Raw genomic sequence first — 25407 nt, 5'->3', positions numbered from 1 at the left:
TTGTAAGTGATTCAACAAAAAACATTGGACTTTCACTTCCGCTTTCTCACCAGCACATCAATTAACAGGGTTTCCTAATCTCTCTTCTTTAAAAGAAAAATAAATATATCAATAGAGCAGTCTTTTATTTAAAACGGCCCCTTAAAACTATTCTGTCTACCCTATTTTTCTATCTTAAGTATGTAAGTACTCGATTTTTTCTTCTCATTTTTTGCTCATTAAATATTCCATTAAAGTTGATTTATAACCAATCATTCAAAGCCTTTATTACACACGAGTTACTCTTCCTTTTGTAGATTTTATTTGTTTATACTTTTATATATTATTCTCATATCTAAAACGGATTATTCTGGGTTGTGAAGAGCACTTAATATTTAAAGCATATTTCGATGTTCCTTCAATAAATGTATTTACAAAGAGTAGAAGTTGGATAACAATATTAACTTGAGGATATAAATAGTGTTGCTTCGTTCCCAGAACTGTCGATAGATGGAGTGAATTAAGCTGCAGAAAAAGTATAATAAATGAATTAGGAAGCATATCTTGCAAAAAAAAATTCCTGTTTTCATCATTTGTAATGCATTCATTCCAAGGACACATTATATTATTGATTAAATATGAAATATTTACGTATCTTGGAACAAAAATATCCATCCTATTTATTGAATATCTGTTTGTAGATATCAGTAATAGGATATTTCTGAATGTGCACAGTTTGGGAAACATTGTTTAAAAAACGTTGCTATCTCTCTTTGATTTAACAGTTTTACACTTTGTGGGTCTTATTCAAATTTTCTGCTGCTAAACGGTACATATATATAGAATTGTGAAAAATATGATCGTCATACTATTTGAAGTAGTTTTTTTTTGTTTTTTTTCACATAGAATATAATTATTCTTTCATACTTGAGGAGGTAGCTTACAAGTATAAAGTAACTACATGTAAAGGTAATCATTAAATACGGAGAGTAACACCACTGATGATTTATTGGGAAGTCCTTGCCGGGTCGTTGGTAGGATTTTTTTTCAATGACGCTTTTGGAAAATATGGGCCTCTCCATTTATTCCAAAAAAGACAAGTCATTTCTTAATAAAAAAAGTTCTTCATTTTTAATCAAGCGAACAAAAAAAAAAGTTCAACCCTTTTTGGTGTCCCTTATCCCAGACTGCATAAACATTAAAATTAAATGAATTTTATTTTTAGTCATCTATTTCAAAACAGTCCTTTTTTATAGAAAAATGTATATTTATTTTTTTGCGAAAAGGACTTTACAATTTATAATCACATTTTTAAAGTTGATGATTGGTTTATAATTGAGGATTAACATTTGAGTAATTCCTATCTACTCATTTACTAGATATGGAGTGAGAATTGTTCTTCCATGCCGTCTCAATGTTGCTTGCAGCTAATCTAATGAAACGTCATGAATCTGCTCTTCTTCCGAACAAATTGTCAGGATGACTATTTTAATTTTCGGGTTCTTTATTTGCTTAGCAAACAAACATATTTTTTATAGTTCATTGTACATATATTTATCTCGAGGCCTTACTACTTGTAATCAAAAATATTACCCATAAATGGGGAAGGATATGCTGTACTAATATCGTTCTTTCGATGGTAATTGAAAATTCTCAACATGGATTCAGCACAAACCAATTAATTCTATGTTGTTGTTTGTGCAATGTTTTTGTTATTATTGATGAAAGTATAATTACTATGTACATATGTATACCTATGTTGTACTTCATAGCCTCTGTTGAGTATTTTAGTATAAGAGATAAATATCCAAGAAGAATATGATGTTTGTAATTACTTCTACTCGTAATTGAATTTGATATCGATCGGTTATGTTATTTTTCACTTTTTATCTAATATGTACTACTTCGATAAGAAATTGATGGATAGATCGACGTATGCTACATAGAATACTAGTCATTAGTGATGGATTCAGTCTAAAATTTCAAGTCTCTTCGAGTTTTTGAATTCTGAAATAAGTCGAATTCAAGTTAGGACAAAATGTCACCATCAAACACCATTGCAAGATTCAATAATTTATCTCCGAATTAAGAAGTCTGGATTACCTTTATATTTTTCAACGAATTATACTCAATTTCTATTTACGAAATATTCTTATTAACCATTTAGGTGTGCCCCAAATTGCAAATAAAAGTAGCCAAAATACATCGTCAAAAATAATGGTAAATTGATGGACCATATCCGAGCTAAATTAAATGAAATTAAATTTCTAAGCTAAAGTTAATATTCTTGGATATCTTTTCTCATCCCAGAAATTTGAATACAGAGCATATTTTTGGAGGAAAATATCTTATTGAAATATTGTATAATGAGAAACAAAAGTTGGAAATTTTCACTCTTCTTGAATTTTGTTCAATATTATTTTTGTGTTAGCTCGTCACATGTACCAATTTTCGAAGTTTGGTCAAGGTGTGAGTTTTTGAGAATTATATACTTGATGTATACATAAAAGGAACAAATTTCCAATAAACTTTAATAAAACTTCATTAAAGTGCTTTATTCCTATGAGAAGCAGTGTTATCTTAATTAAATCAAAGTAATATCGACTAAAAAGAGATGGATTGGTACTTTTTTTTATCGATTAGGGAAGATAAAGGTAGATAGCATGAGAAAAATATCTAATTATTTCCATTAATATGGTTAACTGTTAATCTAGATTTTAGAAATAATATTGTCTAACGATGTAATAACATATTTTTAATACATTTTAGTGTCAGATATAACACAAAACAAGGCTACAGTCACGATAAAATTTTGATAGACAATAAGGTTCAAATCCTTTTATTTCTTATCCCCATTTTGACATTCAATAGTTTGCTATTTTCCTAAGTAGTAATGAAAAAGAGGTTTTCATTGTTATAAAACTTCATCATTAATCGAGCGTTTCCATTTGTTATGATGATAATTTCGAGTTTTCTGGTTAAAAAAATATGTTGTTGTATTTTCAGAAATAAATGTACACTTTAGTAAATACGAGTTTTGTGTGGAGTTCGAGTACTACTCAACTCCAACACTACAATACGGGTTACAGCATGGTACAATATTTTTCCGTACAGGCTGATATCCACATTTATTATTGTTATTAAAGCCGTAGAACATGAAAATGACCATTAAAACTTTCAAACTCTACAGGTCTGGCCTTTGAAGTCTTTTTGAAAAATCAAGTTGTTAGGGCATAGCTACGATTTAGGGACATCTTTTGACATGAAAGAACTACCTATATAGATGAAAATCAAGGTAAATAACAAATTGATACAAACATTCAGCTTTTGAAAAATGAATTATTTATTTATTTATTTTGATTACAATTAATCAAAAATGTATGAAGTATCTTGCGAATATCTTTTATATTATTTCTTCTTGTGATTCATTTCCTAGCTGAAGTCAGAGAATAGACCTTACATTTTAGATTGCGAGCGCTCCAAGATCTTCATTTTGTTGCATATTGAATAATTATATTTTACATTGATGTATTAATATATGGACGTGCTCATTTACTTACATAATAAGAATTCAAATTGAATGTCACTTTTATTTGAATTGAAAACTTGTTTGAGTACGATGTACATTTTCCACTAATCAGTGAGAGGCCTGAAAATGTAGAGTTAAAGTCCGTCGTACACTGTTACTATCATTAAATAATCAAGTGATTTTGATTCTAAAGAGCAAATGTACACATACATACAAAATAATGAATATTCTATAAAAGCAAATTCATTTTGAGCATATGAGGATGTGTGCCTTGCTTTGCTTTAAATCCATGTTTCTTTTTTAGAGAAGTATCTAATAGTGCTGGATTTCGGTCCGAAAATAAATGACGCTTTTTAGAAAAAAAGTTTGATACAAATTAAAATTACCTTTTTTATTATTTAGAGAAAACATTTATTAAAAGGGATTTCAAATTTTGCATATCTCATTAGGTAGAGTATTTATTATCAATCCAGAGACCACGGTCTGGACTAGAATTGTTTCGTTTCTTCACTGTCTAGCCCCACTTAGACAGATAAATCAATCTTTTTAGACGTCATTCAGAGGTGTTTTTTTTTTTTTTAAATTATTCATTTATAATATCAATTTCCATTATTTTATCGACATTTTCGATGATTGTCCTCCCAGAGCTTGCCTCATATTATTAGAACGGAATTGCTGCAAGCACCGTTTTACTGTTGCATTCGATACTGTATGTATATAAACAGCACACTTTTTTTTTTTTTTTTTTTTGCAGCTTTTTCACCTTGTTCGTAGTGATTCTGAAGAATGTATCGACTTTTCGCTTTTTTTTACTTCCATTTTGTAACGCTGTAATATACAACTGGCTTCGCCAAACACAAGACTGTAAATTAACTTTTTTAAAGAGTACACTTAACCTTTAAGCTTTTTTTATGCAATGTATTAATTGTGAGAATTAGCTCACTAAAAACACGAAAAACGCTCAGATTTTTTTTTTTTTTTAAACCTAATAAAATAAAATAAATTATGTAACTAAGTAGAAACATAATATGTTTGTTTAAAAAAAATAATAATAATAATTTATCATTATGGACTAACACAACACTAGTTTTAATATTTTTTCAAATTTTCGGGCTTATTTATAACAATACTTTTTTGTTTAATTTTCCCCATAAATAATAAAAGACTTTTCTTAATAAATAATTTGGTTCATTTTATTTCGAATGCTTGTTTTACAAACGAATATTTTCTTTTTTTATGACATTCATTTAGGACTTTTTTGCTAACAGGTCCTGCAATTTCTTCAAATGATTTTTTTTTATTTGTAGAAAGACGAATGTTTTTATAAATTTCGAACGAATCATTTTTCTACTCTTATTTTATTTTTCAAAAGGGCATTCAAAATTAGTTCACAGCTTTTTGTAAAGTCATTACATAACTAATCCAAAAATAACCCATTTAATCAACGGCCATGCTCGTCATTCAAATATGCAATTTTATTCAAAGTAAATGCTCTCATAATAACGCCGGAAAAACGTGACGCTCTTGTTATCCTCAAAACAACTTAATTCATAATGAATGCATTTACCTGATAAGCACACTGGTAGGTACATATTATATAGACTAAATGAGAGTGTATTAAAAGTTTACTTAGTTGCATTGGAAGCAGCTGTTGTTTTTGAGACATTCCTTATTAGGCAACTCATTTTGTGACTTGTTTATAATGTATGTTTTTTTGTTTTTCCACTGAGGGAGTTGAGAGTAAAAATATAATTAGGTTTTTAGATGTACATAAATTACTAGGGTTGAGACTCGGTTCAAGACCTGATTCCTCCCCCCTTTTTGCCTTAGTAAATATGTATGTAGGTAGTAGTGGGGGGGGGCTTTTAATTGCGAAAAAATGCCAAAAAATTGTGTACATATTTTGTATAACGCTCCTTACGTAATTTTTTCGGACAGATCTGAACAGATATTTCGGTATACACCACGATTTAAAACCTTGGACCGATGGTATGAGGTCATTCAGAACAAATTGTATCTCTTTTCTATAAAAGAAAAAATATTAATGATTTTTTTTTTTTTTTTGTGATCAATCTCGACGAAGATTCTTGACCATATTTGTTTGATTGAGTTTCAGTAGACGTTATAGTAGAACGTAGAGGATAGTTAAAAAAGTATAGCTACGCTTTTAATAAAATATGATGTTAATAATTCAGGAGAATAACTTTTCCACAGCGCGTTGTCCATTATGATATCTAGTTATGAAAACCGTGTGTATTTTGGGCATGTTGCAAAAAAAAAAAAACGAAAATCAACATAACTCTGACAATTTGAAGAATGTTTTTGAGGAGAGGAGCTTAGTTGTCTTGACGTTTCATTAGATCAGCTACTGTCAGCTGTGACAAGGAAAAGGAAATAAACAAGAACATTGGCAAAAATCACTCCGATGTGGATCCTTAATTCCACTCATGAGTCCAACAGTTATAACTAATTTTCAAGGTTACTCCGTCTTTTATGAGCACACACGAATATTCTATCAGGTTTTGAATGTATTAGAAAAGAAGTTCACTACTTAGGAGTTAATGACAACAGCTTAAGAGAAGAAAATACATTCTTCAGATGACCAATTATAGCAAAAAAAGAAGAAAAAACGGACTAACTAAAAAATAAAAAAATACTTATATGAGTGGCTTCATCCTAGACTGATGCTTATTGATCGAGTTTGGACCGTTATAATAAATCACATCAGTCACAGATCGGTCCAGCTCGAACCCAACACTAATTAATATAATATCGAAGACAATATATTGTGTATTTGATTTCTAATTCATTTCACTCACCCAAAGGGGAAGAGGGTTTATGTATCATCGTACATATATTTATGTACATAAATCGTATTGCGCACGTGATATGTGATAATGCTTTGAATGCGATGCATTGTGAAGACGAGGGATTGATTAATGATTGGAAATGAGTTTTGGGTATACTCCGTACTCTTTATTTCGATTTTCATTGAATCCATAAAGGATGGAATTACTCATCACGTCTTGTGTATGTGTATTGATAAATAATTCTTAGTAATACGTTGATGAAATTTTTTTACATTAAATATAATGGGGAATTAGAAGCGAAAAAAGATCCCAGAGGGACCCCACTTAGGAATTTACTTACAATTGTTCTAGAATTTGTTCTATTGATAAAGTTAGATAATATTCAATATACATGCAAGATGTTTCTTTTTCTCCTAGAGTTGTTACTTTTATCTTATCCCAATGATTACCAACTTTTTCATCAATGCAGAGACCTTTAGCACTGATATATATCTTGGTGGTTATTATGGGTTACCATTTTTTGATTTCCAAAATAGAGGATACTTGGTTTAAAGTGAAGAGGGTTATCATTATCAAATAAATCAATTTTAGAATATTATTCTCCCGCTTTTTTACAAAATATATTTTTGTTTATATATTTAATATTGTATTTAAGTTGATTTTTAACATGCCCCATTTGTCCTGTTGAATTTATTTGAAAAAAAGTCCCTGGACACCCCGAGGAGGGTATAACAAGAGGACAGTTAGTCACTCTAGTATATAAAATATTTATTAATATAATCGTCCTTGACGATCCATCGAACTGGATGAGAACCTCTGTTTTTGAGTCTTCCTGCTGATTAAAAAGCTGGAACCCATGACCTCTAACTGATTAATCTTGTATACATTCCTAAATACAACAAAATAATCTTCATTTTATTATTGTTTAGATGGACTTCCGTAAAAGTTTGACTTAAAATTTCTACTTTTTATTGTTCTCTCCATTTGCTTTCATTCTTTGTATGTGTGTGTTTTAGCTCTAACTGAAATACTTCAACCACATACACAAACTACAACATTTAATGAACCATTCAACTAAATAATATGTTTGTGGAATATCAAAATTATAATTAAATGAAATTTATTCACGTCAGATTTAATTAATCCCTCTCTTTGTGACTTTAACTAGGTCACTACTCCCAATGATTAATTTATTCATCAAAGGACTCCTTTCCATTGAGTTAGGACTAACTCAGAGCCATGATTGGGTAAAGGAGGGGCCCCTCTTACGTTATTTTTTTTTTGTTTACATACATAATGAATTAGCATACATTTTATGTATGTCGAGTTGCAACCAAAAATGAGATGAATAATTTTAAAAGAAGAAATTAGAGCCTACTTGGAATGAGAATAATTTAATTATGAAATGTGAATGATTTATTCTTGACTTATGAAATTGTAATTACTAATTGATGAGTACATATTCTGTGGGGGGTGCATGATAAAGTTCAAATGTCCAAGAGTCATATTTATCGTAAATATGCGTAATTTAAAAAGAACCTAAATTAAATCATAGGGTCCACTAATGGCTAGTAATTAGTACAGGGGAGAAAAAGTCATTACATATTCATAACTAGTCCAGTTCAAGCCCTTAGATTTATTTTTCAAGCTCATAATTAGAATATAGTGTTAAAGCTCTTCTTTAGTTAGTTATAAACTAACTGTGGAGTCCATGTCGAGTTGTGTGGCTTTGATTGTGCAGAGTCACAAGTCTTTATAATAATGACTTAAATCCAAGTGCCCGCCTCTGGTAATTAGAATGAGAAATGTTAGTGCAATAAGAAATACAAATTCTAACTTGTACAAATCTTAACATAAAAATAAAGTTAGCTAAGTGATTTCATTCCCAGTAAATTAATCCCCTGTAAAATTAATTACTGGACTTTTTATTCCTACTTTAAATATGATATAATACGGTTTCTATCCAGAAATTAACTTAAAGTAGTTGGGTGTAAGTGCTTCTGGAGAAGGGTGCGAGGGGCCCAAATAAACTTACTCATTATTTACGTAGATCTGAGCTGCGAGAAGAGAAATAGGGATAATAAAATTGATGTGAGGCGGGTATTGGTAATTATTGACGATCGTAGGGAAGAGTAATGGCGTCATTTATTTCTACTTTCTTAGGCTTGAACAATATCCACGGATCGGGATTCCAGTCCTACTCACTATTTAAGACTTATGTTATGATGACGTCATTTCTAATTCATAAACACTATAAATCATTAATATCCCTATGTTAAGTCATCAGTCTTCTCCGGTACCGACTCCCTAGGCCTCCCTACATACTTAAAAACTACCAACTGGTAGTATATATATATAAATAATTTTCGATAAAAAGCTACGGATTTTTTTTTTTTCTTTGCAAAAATTTAATAGTTAAAATTATTTTAAAAACATCATTTTTCAAATTTTGTTCGACAAAATTTAATTTGTTGCCTTGTAAGTTAGGCCTTTAATTCCATTGTATACATAGATACATCATTCATCACTTTATTAGAGGGGCAATGATTCAATTGGAAAATACGCCTATTAATGTGACAGAATATCTTGACTCGCATAAACGAAATATTGTCTTCCTATCTTTTAAACTCATATACAACAACAATAATCTAGTTTTTTTTTTTTTTTTTAAAGCATTGTATGCAAATAATTTGATAAAGTCATCATAAACAATTATTATTTTGCACAATACATGAAATTCAAGTACATACATATGTACATGGGTACTCATATATCCACGCAAAGATGATATCTTTTGAGACTTGAGTGACGTGTGTGTGTGTGTCTAATTGAATCATTATTACATCATGCAGTTTATTTTGTCGTTATAATGGAATCAATTGTATAGGGACATGTAAATAGTTGTATAAAATATGACATAAACGCGTGCGACATTTTTTTTAGTTGGTGATCTAAACAGTTTTTCTATATTTTCCAAAGCTGTCCTCAATATTTGTTCATCTTTGAAGACAAAATATCCAACTATAAAGTTATCACTAGTTCGAGTCTTCATGTGATGGAGTGTGCTGAGTTTCTTCCTTTCATGGCTGCTCGCAGCTAATCTAATAAAACGTCATGACAGCTAAGCTGCTCTTCCTTCCCAAACATTCTTCCCATTATCAGGATTATCATGTTAATTGTCGGTTTCTTTCATTTTTACATACCGACAGTTTATATATTAAGGATTTATGTACTAACTCTTAATATTGATCGGCGTTGAAGTAAACATGTTGGTACGTTCGTTTTCCTAGCGCCAATCCTTATGGCCAGGTGTTGAGTCTTGTTGCCAAAAGTAATCCCCTTTAGGTATTTGACATCCAATCAGGGCTTCATTACCTCCTGGTCCTACTTGGCCCCCAACCTTAGCCACACCAGTTAAGAAGTCTTCAATGACAATCTCCTTGTATTTTCCACTTCCTGGAGAAGCTCTCTCCACTGTTAATAAGCATCCTTACCTTACAAACAAGCTCATCAGAGCAATTCAAAGGTCCGCCACCTCCTTTACAGTGTGATGTGTGCGGAGAAGATCGGTCATCTGTTGCCTTTTTGCCTCAACCATCGTTTTTGTCGACATATTACCACCAATAATAGAGCTTATAAAAGCTGATAAATAAATTTTAATAAGTAATAATGGCTTTATGGAGCTCTAATTTCCCCGGTACGATCTGCATACCCACACTGGCATACATATTTAGGTATCCAATTAAGTTCGGATGAAAATATATTGTGGTAATAGTGACTCATAGCGTATAATTCTATGTTTGCCCCTCTCCCCTCCTTACTTCCTCCTTCAAGGAAAGCAACCAAGAACCAGGTATGTTGGTACATACATATTATGTATATTATGTCTAATTTCATATTTTCTATGAGGAAGGAAATAGAAGTGCTTGCTTGCCCTACTACAATTTACAATGTACATAAATGTTTAAACTTCAGGAAACACAACAACTAATCCATAAAACAACATGCGGGGTATGTCTTTCTTTCAACAAAGGGTGCTACTAGTTTGAGATGACGTCATGGTATAGCAGCTATACAGGGTGGGCCATGAACTTTAATCGAAATTAAATTTGGGTGTAAAGATTTCGTTAGCCAAGTGAGAAATATTACAATAGCACTCACTGCAAATGGAATACAAGCAGAATCGGTAGCATAGATGTGGGGAACAGTCCCAATGAGTATTAGAATAAGAAAAAATGGGATGTCAGTCGTAATTTGATCATTATTTACGAAGTGACTTTTGGTCTTATGAAAAAATCAATAATACCTTCTTCTATTTAAAAAAAAAAAGCACTTTAAAAAACTGCATTCTATTAAATATCGACATTGTCTAGGAAAAGGGACTTTAATTTAAACAAGGTCATTCATATAGATAAAATCAAATCTAATTCGATTAAAAAGGAACCAAATTATTTATTATGAAAGGTTTTTTTGTTTATTTTTGGGGAAAGTATAAAAGCCTATATTTTATAATGTAAAAAAATCACATATTAAACGAAGTGTCAGTCCAAAAATTAGGAATATAATATTAACCAAAGAAAAATCCTAGCGCCGGCCCTGAGCCGGCTGAGCACCATTTTGTCCACTTTTGGGATCTTCATCTAATCTTAACATTCTGGACTTTTTATTTGTAGGGTATAGTCAAGGGGGAGGCCAATGTAGGTTCACGACTCAGCAAGGACTCCCTCATGGCGATTGGGTGAGCATAATATTTCCCGAATGATGTTGTGCGTACCAACTGAAAGTCAGGGGCATTGAGTCTGTTATAAAGAGTACTTAAACATAGTCCAATACAGCCCATAATCTGTGTGTGTGTGTGTTTTATTTATTTATAAATGTTCCTTTAATTGGTCAGATAAAATTCGGTGATTAAGTATAAGTAAACATTATAGTAAGTCCATATACATATATAATCTATTTCCTTCTCAAGGAATGACTGGGGCGCAGACCATAGAACATTGGAGTTCAAGAGAATAATATCTCTCGCGAATGTTGTCTATTAAGCTACGTCGTTCGATTCATTTTTGAAATGGTACTCTTAATTCCCGGTAGTACTCTGTATACATATTTGTGAGAACTATGATTACAAAATCTGCTGTTAGCTGTGCATCACGTATATTTGAGTATGTTGATTTACATCAGTTGTTTTCAAGGCAATGTTTTTCTTGAACTAACTACATACGTAACTAGGAGAAGATGCATTTGTAAATTATAAATATTAAACTAGCTTCAAGTATATAGTGATATGAAACTCAATGTGATAAGCAGTCTCATTCCTTGAGTTTCTTTGCCTTCATTGCATACGTAATTATACTTTGCAATCATTCCTATATTTTAATGAGAAAATAAAAGTTTTCCTTTTTTTAAAAAGTAAATGTGGTTTATGATGGATGACGGCAATTATGGGTGGTTTGTGTTATGTATCGTGTAGGGGTTACGTAAATATTTATAGGTATACTTAATTAATTCTATTTCTACATAGGTATATGTTTGGTATATCGTCGTTCTTATTTATGATATTCAATATATATTAGTTTTGGGTTTCTAGACCGATGTGAGGCCGTTATAATTTTTGTAGTACCTAACTAATTCACTCTTGAATCGTCCCTCAAAAAAAAAAAAAAAAAAAAAAACTTTTTAAGAAAAGGAATTTCATATAATTATTTTTCTTTAGAAAAGGAGTTTATTTTTTTCTTCCTGTATCTTTGGGTACTTTGTTCACGATTTACTAGGATTTTTCTTTGAGGCTTTTTTATATTATTATTTTATTTTTTTCCCAACAATTTGATAGTAACATATTTTAGAAAAATAGCCTTAATATGGTCAGAAGAAGGGGGGAAGGGGGGATATGCGTGCTCCTTGTATTATGAAATCATTAAATCTATGATTTCCTGGGAATTTCTCGTAGGTGTAAAAAAACCCTAGTACTTGCTATATAGTTCAACATTAGTCTAATAATGCATTTTGACTCATTTAATTCGCCTACACTCTATCCAAAAAAAAGGGATTGGTCATGCTCCTATCAATGCCAGCACCTCCTACTCTATCATGTTGTTACCTTTACTGTATCTCGTAACCTCTACATAAAAAAGAAACAGAGGAAAATGCCCAAAATTAATTGGTAGGCAATACTTACCAACTGCATAATATATAATTAAATGCCTCGATTTAAACAAATATTTTTTAGGGTATAGAGAAGTAGTATAATTAGAGAAAAATGTATTTTCAATCCATTGTAATAGTTGATTTTTATCTACAATAGGTAAATAAGATTGTTTAATAATCTAATAACATTTTTTTCTTGGCTTTTATTTGAAGCATTAATTTAATTACATTAAACTAATCAATAAATACATTAAAACACAATTATATAAAAAATTAGTTATGGTATTAAAAATTCTTTACAAAAATACACCATAACATAATCCTAAAGGAAATACCTTTAAATACTTAATAAAACACGAATATAATGTTTATCTAGTTTACATTCGATGGTATTCTCTAGCAAAATTTTAACTCTCAAATATACGTAAATTAAAGTCAGACATTCTCAGAAAAAAATAGTTCAATTTGATTAGTAAGAGTTGGGGACATTGCAGCATCAGCAGCGATGTCCAAACCTTTACTCTTCACATCCAGTAGATAAATACATTCCATTATTGGCATCTCCCACTTCAAATATTTATCAAGTTTTTGATGACTTATTTCGAGCCTTCAGAAGATAAATTTATTCTTGATGAATACATACTTAGTTTCTTCATGAGTCCCACATATTTTAATACATTTTAGTTTCTGACATTTAATATTTTCATAAATATAAGTGAAAATTGAGTTTTTATTGTTACAAAGTGCTTAGGCCTCCAAAATGTCCGACATTACATGAAAATGATTTATCACATAACATTACTTTGATTTATTTCAAATATCACGGTTTATCATTGACATAAAATAGTATTCAATGGAGTTTAATCAATATTTATATGAAATTCGTATACTTTTTATAAATAAAACTATCAACTATGAGCCCCTAAGATGTCGTCTTCTTCAATTATGATGCAATATATGACCTCTGTGAAAACACTTTACATAAACATCAAAAAAAGCTTTTTATGGGTAAACCTCAGCAAGAGATTCCCTTAAAATAGAATGAATCTCCATACCTTACCTATGTTAAATAATTTGAAAGTACGCGTGCTTTGAATCGACATACATACATTTGTATTAGTGTTGAGACTCGGTCACAGACCGAATTTTTTTTTTTTCGGGTTTGGTATAAAGTTATTTATTCTAGACCCCGATATTTATGTTCAGACGGAAGAACGAAAAAATTGCTCCACTTTTTGAAAAGATTTTGAAAATTTTGTTATCAATCAATAGGCCGATTTTCATTATTTAAAAAAAAACAAAAACAATACTGACGTCATAGAATCGCTGCAGACTGAACTTCAAATTAAATTGATTCAGACGAATTTCTATAAAGAACACAATAGAGCATTTCCACAAACGTCATAAATTGCTAAATAATTGAAGGAGACGCCATTTTGGGGACTTAACGATGATATGTTTACTGAATAAATATGACTCGTTAAACTCGATCAAATCGTTGTAAGACTAGCATTGAATACCAATTAATGACCATTATAAGCAGTCATATTTGAATATAATCAAAGTATTATCGACTTAAACTCCCTAAAAAGGGTTAGTAGTAGATTTGTTCTTTTGATCGATTATGGACGTGGAAAGTAGGAAAAAAGAAAAATATCTTATTTTTTCAATTATAATAGTTAATTTGTATCTACAACACGGAAAAAAGACATTACAGGATGTAATAACATATTTTTATACATTTTAGGATCATATATACAGTACAAAAAGGGAATTGAATTTTGATTGACAGTAAGGTTAAAATCCTTCTATTTGTTGGCCCCATTTTGGCATCCAATAGTTGACCATTTCACTTAATATTAATTGAAAAAAGGTTTTCATTGCATAGGGTGGCCTGTACGAACTTTAGCCCCACAAAAATAAATTCCACTAAATATCTAAATTTTTTTTCCAAAAATTTGATTTTTTGAAATAGCTGTGGATTTTTTTAATTTTTTTGTGAACATTGTGGATTTAGATTTCTTGTCAATATCTTTGAATTTTTTTTATATTTAATAAAAATTGAATTTTTTTTTTCAAAAAAATGTAATTTTATGTGAACAGTTGTAGATTTTTGAAATTTAATTTTTTCAATTTAGAATTTTGTTTTTCTAAAGAATTAATTTTGAAATTTATTATGAATATCCACAAATTTTCAAAAGTCAAGATCCCCTCCCCCTAAAAAAACCAAAAACCCTGCAAACGCCCCTGCATTGTTATCAAAACTAGTTTTTTAGGTCCAGAAAATGGACGTCATCAAAATTAAAACGTGGCCTGACAATGCGTTATTGTTCGATTCATTAAAAAACATCTCAAATCGGTTTGGATTTTCAGACCGAAGCCCAACACTAATATGATATTACTGATATAAGCCTTTTATTTTATTTTTCGTACATAGGCTCTGATGATGGTTTTATGTATGGTAGTTGCTGTTTTTTCATATACATTAAAGTAATGACAAATATAAAATAAGCAAAATGAAAGAGGGGAGGAGCCCTTTTTGCTTATTTTATGAATGCTACTTTTAGATTTGAGAACATACATATATATACTATATACATACATTTAAATATATGTAATAGCTATAAGTTTTAAGTATAATAATCACGTACGCAGCTTGACAAAAATAGTAATACAAATTAACTATCAAGCCATAATTAAGTCACCTGTATAATTCACCTCATCTCATCCATGTTGGCCCTTAACACAAAAGTAACCTAAGAAGGATTTTTATCCAAAATTAAATCTGAATTACATTGATACACTTTTCAACCAAAATGTATCGTTCATCTCTATGAACAAGGATTATTCTGATTCCTCCTTTGGAGGCGTCACAAATTGAATTACTTCACAATAATATAATTAGAAAATGATCGATTTTATTTGGAAATGGCCATGTGGGAGCCAAATTAAGTCTCACAAATCAAATACAGGCTTTATACTATATTTAAAATTCTTGGATATCTTCATTCATTCTATAAATTTGAATACAATTGATACAATCAACGGAAATATGAAATTTGGCTGTATATATATATATTATGTTAAAAAAAATGAATTTGGATATTATACTTTTTTTTTGTTCAAGATTGGTTTTATGTTAACACTGGTATATTTTGGGGGCTTGGTAGTTGGAACTTTTTCAAACAAAAATTGAATTTTTTTCAGAAATCCATAGCTGTTCACGAAAAATGAAATTTTTTGGAAAAAAAATTCAAAAATTAAATTTCTAAAATCCACAGGTGTTCACAAAAATTGAAAATATTAAATTTTCTATTAAAAAACAAAAATTCCTTAATGGGGGGGGGGGGGCTACAGCCTGAATATGCCCCTAATACAAATTATTAATTTTTCATACACTGATGAACTTATCTTTTTTTATAGGATACATATCATGGGTCAGAGGAGAATGTCAAATTGAATCCCAGCCGTGTGACTTCCCTTTCACATATGAAGGCAAAAAATTCAGCTACTGTACAGAGCACAACGCCACAGAAGGGAAATTTGTTTGCGTGTCTAGTCATGGTGAAGATCGATGGAGTTGGGGTATCTGTAATGAGGGTTGTTTGGATGAGGAGGATGGTGAGAATTTGAGGATTTGACCTTTTTTATACTACTTCCCATATAATAATTTATATTTATCTCTGTAGGATCTCCCTTAGATTTTGGAGGGGAAACAATGGGCCAGGCCGTAGATTGTAAAAATGAACCTTTATCATGTGTCTTTCCTTTTATTTATAATGGAGTTGAACATAACGAGTGTACTGAGGAAGATGCGGACTTTTTTTGGTGTGCCACTCATGTGGATGAACATGGTATCCTCATTGATAATATGTGGGGAAAATGTGATGTTGCATCCTGTACTGAGGATCCCAGTACGGAATCACCAGAGGGCGTTGATCCAGAAACAGAGGAGGAAGGCCCTAAAAGTAAGATTATTTAAATAAAATATATATGTGGTCTACAAGTTTAGAGTAGATTTGTGATGTGGATAATGCAATAATTAATTATTATTTGGATAGTCAATATTATTAATGGCGTCATATTAGTTTTCTGTGGAACATTATAAATGTTAAAATCATGCCCACAGTTATATTAATCCTAATTACATAACAAAGTAATTTTGATATATCCGAATGAAATGTTAATCAAGATTCGATAATTAGAATATTTGGAATTCTGATAATATATTATTTAAAGATTAATAAATTGCAATTTGTACAATATGCTAGGATAAGATACAACTTGTACAAATTAAATCTTCTACACTACATATATAGATATTAGTTTTGGGGTTCGCTCTAGAAAAAAATTTCCCAGTATTTTATTTTTTTTAAGAAAATAGAAAGATTTGTCCTTTTTTATTTAATAAGAAACATAATTCTGCGGTTTGATACTGTGATCTGGACTGAAATATCGATCCAGATCTGTCCTTATAAAATTCGGAACGTGTCTCAAAACTAATAAATATGTATATTCACAGCTATGATTACGATCCTTTCCTTGCGTAATTGAGGGACATTAAATGACAAGCTGGCTGGTTTTTAAACTTGTCAAGGTGATTACAATCGCTACCTAATCCCTTCTTACTACACTTTCAAGCTTGTGATAAGTTCTCAATTAGGGGAGCTAAAAATACATACTTACTGAGTTATTATGTCATTGTTACGAATCTCAGTGTCCAACTTCAATTATTTCAAAACAATGATGTAATATTTTTGTACATTTCCTGTTCGTGACTCATTTTCAGATCAAATTGCAACAAATTGCAACTTTGCATTATTTTTACTTCAAGAATACAAAATGTTTAACAATTTCAAATCACACAACAACAACAACAACAAATACTGAATGCTGGGGTTGAATTGGTCCTTACTATGGGAATTAAAATCCATTTATATTACAGTACAGTACCTCAGTTTGTCAATTGAATTAGTTTTGCAAAACTTAAAACTATCTTTCATGCACGAATGTAGTTTTCCATTATTCTAAATTTTGGACTAATTGAAGTATTTATTATTATAAAGATTGATTCATTATGACGTCATTGAAACTGGGTCTCTATTATGTTTTTTAGTAGAATTATAAATAGGTGCTATTCATAGTGATTAGTGTTGGATCGGTCTCAGCTGAAATGACGTACTTAGTAACTACGCCATTTCAGTACTATAAGTTTCATTATGACCTGTTTCAAAGAGACAAGATACGTGGAGTTTAAAATAGAAGGTGTGTGGCTAAAACTTATTATTTACGTTCTAGCTATAACTAATTATTTGTTTCGTTTTTATATCCTTCAATCCTAGGTTGGAGTGAAGAAAATAAAAAGATAGAGTAAGACTGAGGATCGTTGACACGGCAGTATCTCGCTAACACAAAAATATACAGCGTATTTTTGTTGTAAGCTGTCGAGGTTTCTGTTTTTGTTTATGTTTTTTTTTTAAATCGGTGTTCTGAATGTTGATTGATTTAATTAATTATAATTAGCTTCTTGTAAGCTTGAATAATTTCCAACAATTAATTATTGAACAATATTTCATAGGGAAGAGGTGGCTAAATAACAACCAATTTACAGACTTCGGGGGTTCGTTTTGGATGAAAGGCTGCGTGTTGTAATAAAGGTTACGACGTGTTGCATGTTAAAAAAGACTGAAAGGGAGGAGACAGATTAGGAAATCAGTCCTATCCTAAACTAATGGTGAGTTATCCATAATCACTCCTATCAACCTGACAAAACTGTGATTACGGAATTTTTTATCTTCAGTGTTAAAAGGAAATGTTTTCCAATCTGGAAAATTAAGGAGTGCCTTTTTGGTTTTATAGGCGCTATAAGCGCTTTTATCATTTACTGAAACATCTTCAATGGATATTATATTCGTACATATGAATATTCAAGGATTAAAACTTGTTTCATTAGAATTCGGCTTGAAATAAGTTGCATTATGATGTATATAAGTCATTTAGTAAAAGTGCATTTGTCATCTTTTTGCAAATAAAATAATGAAAAATTATAATTGAAATCTGAAAAAAAGAACTTCAGATTGACATTCACTTTGTTTTTAACATCTACATATTATATGTACAATATATATACTGTTAGTTTTTAATGAAAGTGCATGATGGTCTCTAGTGTTGTATCAATCCTAGGACTGCCTTCCTATCCAGTCTTTTTTTTCCCCTTCCCCTTTCAGTCTTTTGTATATTCGGTCCGGTCTTTTTACCATTTCACTCCTAGCTAGGATCGAAGAAAAGAATGAATGATAGAATGAACGTATAATACTTAAATTAGTAACTACGTCATTTCAACTGTTGCAGTTACCATATAAGACAAATAAGGACATCAGTCCTAGGACAAGGCGTTACCGATCGAACACTATTGCTCACAGTTAAATATTAGAGAAGAAAAATTAGAACTGTATATATGGCTCGTCCCATCAACACAAAAACAAGTTAGGATGATTTTTCTCGAAAATGACTAACATTTTTATATAGGGATTGATTTTTTGTAGAGATAAACACGGTATCGCTATTAGAAAAGGATACACGCCTGGTATCACAAATTGCACATAAAGGTTACAAAAATTACCAGTTACTATTGAAGAAAAATAATATGTGACCCGTGAACACAAAACCAAACTGGAATTATTTTTATCAAAAATCTGGATTACATTATTTTTTATAAAAGAATTATTCAGATTAATCCTTTTAAAGACGTCTAAAATTGCACTGGAAGTAGTAAAAATCAATTGTCACTTTGAAAGAATTAGAAATTGAAAGATGCCATAAGGGAGCCAATTAATCTCTCATAAATCAAATGAAAGTTTTTAAACTTTAATTAAAATTCTTAAAATCTCCACAGATTCCAAAAATTTGAATAATAAGACCATAACTGATTGAAATATTGGGATGTATGTATATAGGATGCAAAGAAATAGATTAGACTTTTCTGATTGACGAGTGTTTAGATTTTTTTGGTTAACTCGCCACATAATATAGATTGTACATATCTGAAAGACATATCAGTGAAAAATTAAATATTTACACTATTCACAGCGTTACCCCACTGATACAAAAATATACAGTATATTTTGATATTAGCTGTCGATGTATCTGTTTCTTTTCCCTTAATCAGTGCTCTGAACGTTGATTGGTTGAATTGGAATTAACTCTTATTAGGGTGTGAATACTTATTAAGTGAATAATAATTCCGTAGAATTGGCTCATTACCAAGTGGTTTTGGGATTCTTTTTTCTCCCCCCTTGTTTCTTTTTGCATAAAAGGTTGCTTGATACAATAGAGTAACGACGTATCATGGATATCACAAAAATATATAGCTGACTGAAATATGTAAATGAAATATTGGATCTTAATCTTTTTATGTAGTAAAAATAAATTGGGAAATTTCTTGATTTTATTCAAGATATTAAGATGATTAAGACTCTTTTTGATACTGTAATTAGTAATTAGCATTTTATTCTCGTTGTTGTTGTTTCTTGTTTACTTTCCTAGTACACAAATCTACCTTGAGAAATGGTGATGTCATTCATTAGCAATTTTGTGATGTACTTGCTTTAATTCTCCTAATTGTAACAGCATCTCTAAGTAACGTAGAAGAATATCAAGGTTATTTCTCTTACCTAAGAAGAACGTAATGAGTATTGTGTCAAATGTATGGAAATATATATTTTAACTTTTTCCTTTTAAGCAGTAGCTGCTTAATATGCATGAATAATTTATATGGAGTACACATGTATGTACATATTACCCTCAATAAGTTTACCTACTCAAATGTCTTGCTATAATTTAACATTTATAAAATATTTTACATATTTTTTAATTTTTTGGAATGTCAAATACTTTAGGGTTAAAGTCCATTCATTGTCGTCCTTAAACATTGACTTACCTTGAAGAGAACGTATTTGATGAAATGTATTACTTAGTTTATGGCAAAATATTCTATATTTACTGACTTATATAGTTATATTACATATTTTCATTATGTTCTTCTTTTCTTTTTTGTAGACGCTAAGGTCTTGATCGATGTGAATGAAATTATAGTGGATTTAACATTTCATCAAGATGATTCCGAATCCCAATTAAATATCTATGGTACTATAAGTGGATTAGAGCCAGGACTGCATGGACTTGCTATCCATGCTGAAAACAGTGATAATTGTAGCAATGTTGGACCGCATTTCAATCCATTGGAAGTAAGTTATAACAAATCCTTCTGTTCAACAAAAAGGGTTTCTTCATGTATCTTTCATTCATTTTAGACTACCCATGGAAGTCACTCCTCAGAGGATCGGCATGCTGGAGATTTGGGGAACGTTGAAGTAGATGAAAATGGATTGGGAGAGATAAATATTACATTGCCCATAGAGACGACACTTTTTGGGCCGGATAGTGTTTTGGGTAAAGCGTTAGTTATCTATTCAGAAGAAGATACTTTTGAAACTGAGGAGTTACTACTTACCCCTTTGGCGTGTGGGGTTATTTACGAAGAAGACGAATGGCCCTTAATACTCATACTTATTATCGCATTATCCGTAGCCATTGTTTTATTACTCATTCTTATCACAATTCTCATTTGTTGTTGTATGCGGAGGTAAGGATCGACATTTGCAATATTCTTGTTCATAGTAATGACATCGTATATGCTCTTATTTAGGAAAAAGCCCAAGAAGAAGAAGGCACTCGATAAAATCCCTGAAGACGAAATATTACCCCTTCACAACGGAAACGGATCGTATAATAAGAAAACGCCATTGTACGATGAACTCTCCATACCTTTTATCGACGCAACTCCTGCTCCAACTCCAAAACTTGGAAGGAGTATCGATCGTCTATCCTCCTTTTTTACTCGCAATCCCAGTGTTGGAAGATCGCGTGGATCTTTAGCTAGCAGTAAGATCTTTTCATAGGCACCTTATTATCAGATCAGGGCTCTAAAATCAGTCTCACATAATTCCACCCAATGTGACAATCTCACACCACACATGGTATTTCTCACGCATTTATATAATCGATCATGAAACTATAAATGTCTAATTTAGTATCACAATATTTCGAACGGGAGTTCCCTAAGCCCATTGTCTTAAAGGGGTCAAAATATCTCAGAATTCCGTCAATTAATAATTTTAATTATATGTATTATCCTTTATTTGTCGGAACTTAAGATCTTAAGATTTAAAAACTTGAGATTCCGGTTGAACACCCAATTAATTTCTAACTTGAGAGCCCTGATATGCTATTTATATTGCATATAGGATTTTTTTTTTTTTTTTTGCATGTTGAATCATTTCGTAGGAGCATGTGTAACCTTTTTCAGTTGAATTTGATTTTTACGAATTAAATATTATTAAACTTATTTATTTCAGAATTGATTTTGATTTATATTATACGTCCTATTCTCTTTTTTTATTTTCAGACGATGAGTTCGATAGTTCAGTTGTTTATTAAATGTGTTCATTATTTTCATTATAATGTGGATGTACATTTTGTCTATTTAAAAACAAACAAATATCCCGTCCATCACTCTTTAGTTTTTTTTTTCTCTCTCTCACTCTTGCTGTTAAAACCATTGTTTTAGAAATATGAATATATAGATCTATTTAATATATATATAATCATTATTTATAAAATTACCCTATCTATGAATAAAAAGAATCAAATGTGATTTAGGCACCTTTCATCTTCCAAAATCCATACGTAATTATTACTTTTACTCAATATATAACTAATAGCTTGGGAATTGGCTTTATTTTTCAATTTATATACTGGTGATGGCGCTTTTTCTGAGTTGTTCTTTAGGCTTTATTTACATATATACGTACATCAAAGTATAGAGGTAAGAAGCTTCTAATTAAGCTACATGCGTGCATATTTTTTTAAAAGCTTATAATAACAAAATGGGGCATGGGCAAGACAAAACTGCAGAAGCGAAACATGGACCACGGGACCAATATTTTTCCAATATAGTTGGCTACGCGGTAACTTTTTCCCCGTTAGGATATATTACTCTATAACTAAATTTGCAACATTCAGGAATTGAACCCTTTTTGCAACAATTAACAAGTTAATTAATGCAAAGGGAAGATATATCCGTGGTATCATAAAAAGGACATCTTACAGTGGAAAAGTACAAAGATGACAAAGAATATCCTCAAACTAATAAGCGCGTATCGCTACTTTATTTTATAGCTTTGGAGCGTGCCAAAGTGGCGAAACGTGCCTGTTAGCTCTAGGAAATTTCCTTGGAATTGTGACAACTTTTCCTCCCGGAAGGTTTGGCTTTTGAAATACCACAGATGTCGCTACTTAATCATTTTTCCTTGTGAAGTATACAATTTTTTCTTTCCTATGCGGAATTTATCTTGTTAAATTAAATAAAAGAATGAAGTAATGGAGGCTCCGTTGTTCAGTATAAAGTAATATCCATGGAACTCAAAAAAGTATTATTATAACCAACATAATTTGGAGGGAAATTGATCGAGTGGTCAACTTTAATAGTCTTGGATCAAACTAACCAAACAGCCGCAAGATAATGACGCAGAGATCCTGAGTGTAATAAAAAAAAGCTTAACTGTACAACGCTCATACCCTATTAAAAATCTTTTCAATAATAACAACTCAGATATTTATATTAATACGCTATTAACTAACAACTCATACTAATCCACATATAATGATTTAATTACATGTCAGGCTTTTCGCATGCATTCATCATATTCTTTTTGTCTTCTTCTTATTTGATGTGTTCCTTTGTGCTTTAATTAATCATTCTTATTTAAGTGTGTACTCATATCCCCTTATTCTTATTTTTGCAGTACCAGCTCCAACGTATCCTCCACCTGAAGTACCAGCTAATGACACACCATGGAAGGGAAGTCGAAGACTCCGCCGGAAATAAAGGAATTATATGAAATATACCTTAACAAATAAATATTTAGATGTATTGGACATAGATAATTATGGAACAGAGATTACTTATAATTAACGCGTATATAAAATAAAAGTTGTAGTTGTGACAGCCTCTCGGTTCCCGTATCCGAACAATTAATACATGAACCCTACTACTACTATTACGTGCAAGGAAAAAGGATTTGAATCAAAAGAAGACGCAGAGGGATAATCCGTACAGACATTCAATTAGTTAGATTGTGCCATAATAACTCTTCTATTATTTTCCAAAGAAAATGTCTCGTCTTAATTTTGATTGTATTATTCTACTTACATAGTAGTTTACCACCTCCTTTGTTCTTGGGTTATAATATTATTTATCAGTTCTCATAATTATTTTTTAAGATGTTCTAAGCTGATACTGCTGCTGATTCCCTCACCCTCAAAAATATTGTGTAGATGTAGCTTTTCTATTATTATTATTATTTTTTTTTTTTTTTTTAGCAAATCCCATAATGTGTATTTTCCTTGTGTCCTAACAAAGAAACAAGCGTTTTATGTTATTAATTCATTGAGATATGTCCAGTATTCTCTTAAAGGGCGGTTATGAGAAACTTTGCATATGCTAATGACACTTATTGATTTTGTAAAGCAGATTAAATACACAAAATCTAGCCCCCTCCTCCCCATTCTCCTCTGCTTAAATGTACACACTTTAGAAATGAAGAATAGTTTTTCTCATATGGTTTTATTCGTTATGATTACCTCTTTAAGTATCCTAGGAGAGAGAGGTTTAAACCTGTGAATACGATGAGGCCTTAACCACTCTGTAAGCAAAAAACAAAAAAGTTATCCTAATCATTATTTTTGTAAATGTTTTTATGCTAAGCTTGGATTATCATGAGGTGGGTAGTTGGTTAAGTGTCTTTGTATGGTCATAGCTTTAATTTGTTGGTGTTTTTTTTTTTTTTTTTTTGAGGGAGTTGTAATAGACATATTAATTGAGCTTGTTTTACTTTAAAAAAAAAAAAAAAAAAAAAAGAGCTAGGGATTCTTTTGCAAAGGAAATACGTATTTTTGTAAATTTCTTACTTGTAATTGGGAAAGGGATGATTTTTGGTGCTCCTTTGCTCTATTTTATTTTTTGCAGGAGACCATCATCACCTCATGTGTGTCCTTGCTTATCCAAAATAATACTGCTACTTGTAACCATCTCTTCTAGTCAAAGAGATTTATGTGTATATTTAAATAAAACAAAATATCTATATCTAATGTAATGATAAACCCTCAATTAGATATGTTAATCTAATTTAGATGATAATATGTCAAAAATATTTTTGGATTATATTGTGTTATTTCTTTTATTTTTCACGTCGTTATTGTATTACATTCAACATCACAGTTCTTAATTCTTATTTTTTCCTCATCTCGTATACATTTTATTTAAAAAAAAAAGTATATTTATTTAAAATGTTCAAATATAAGACGTTGTAAAATAAAATAATAAGAGACAGTACATTCTTTGTAGATTATTTTTATTTGATACTTTTTTGTTTTGAAAATGAATGTACGAGTACATTGAAAAATATATCAGTTCTTACTTTTGTGTCTGCAAATTCATCTATTAAATGAAAGTAGTGAAATTTTCAATGTTGATAATATTATTCATGAAAATTCTGCTTAAAAAAGAGATTCATATTCGAGATAGTAACCGATCCAGATCAACTGTTTAGAATGTTATCCAATCAGAGGGAATGATAATCTATTTAAAATAATTGATTAGTCCATCAGCAGTATGTCTGACAAGGCGTTCTCTGACTAACAATCAATGTTCTGAGCGTTTATTGGTTGAATTAAACGTTGCACTTGTTAAGCTCCAAATAGTTAACCAACAATTATTAAATAATAATTCCATGTTTGGAAAGAATTGCCTAACTAGTAACTGATTTTGGACATTCTTCTGTGCATTTTCAGATGAGAGGTTAACAATGTGCTGAATATACTTAA

At 30.7% G+C, this 25407-nt stretch overlaps 1 protein-coding gene across 2 annotated transcripts in view; it reads left to right on the top strand.

Moving 5' to 3' along the window:
- Window positions 1–24916, top strand: part of LOC121132429 (uncharacterized) — a 72022-nt gene extending 47106 nt beyond the window's left edge. Inside the window, exons 2-8 of one of the 2 annotated variants that reach the window (XR_005869333.2) lie at window positions 15886–16083; window positions 16152–16430; window positions 20521–20708; window positions 20775–21106; window positions 21170–21405; window positions 21929–22209; window positions 23328–24916. Coding sequence is in view for 1 of the 2 variants with exons in the window: in XM_040727826.2 (XP_040583760.1) it covers window positions 15886–16083; window positions 16152–16430; window positions 20521–20708; window positions 20775–21106; window positions 21170–21405; window positions 23328–23410 (1316 nt within the window). In the remaining variant the exon portion in view is untranslated. The remainder of the gene's footprint in view (window positions 1–15885; window positions 16084–16151; window positions 16431–20520; window positions 20709–20774; window positions 21107–21169; window positions 21406–21928; window positions 22210–23327) is intronic. The other variant, XM_040727826.2, reaches the window with a different exon arrangement.
- The last annotated feature ends 491 nt before the right edge of the window (window positions 24917–25407 follow it).

This window comes from Lepeophtheirus salmonis, chromosome 2, assembly GCF_016086655.4.
Source record: "Lepeophtheirus salmonis chromosome 2, UVic_Lsal_1.4, whole genome shotgun sequence".
Classification (NCBI taxonomy): Eukaryota; Metazoa; Arthropoda; class Copepoda; order Siphonostomatoida; family Caligidae; genus Lepeophtheirus; species Lepeophtheirus salmonis.
The sequence above is the reverse complement of the archived record's forward strand: the minus strand, read 5'-3'. Positions and strand labels throughout refer to the sequence as shown.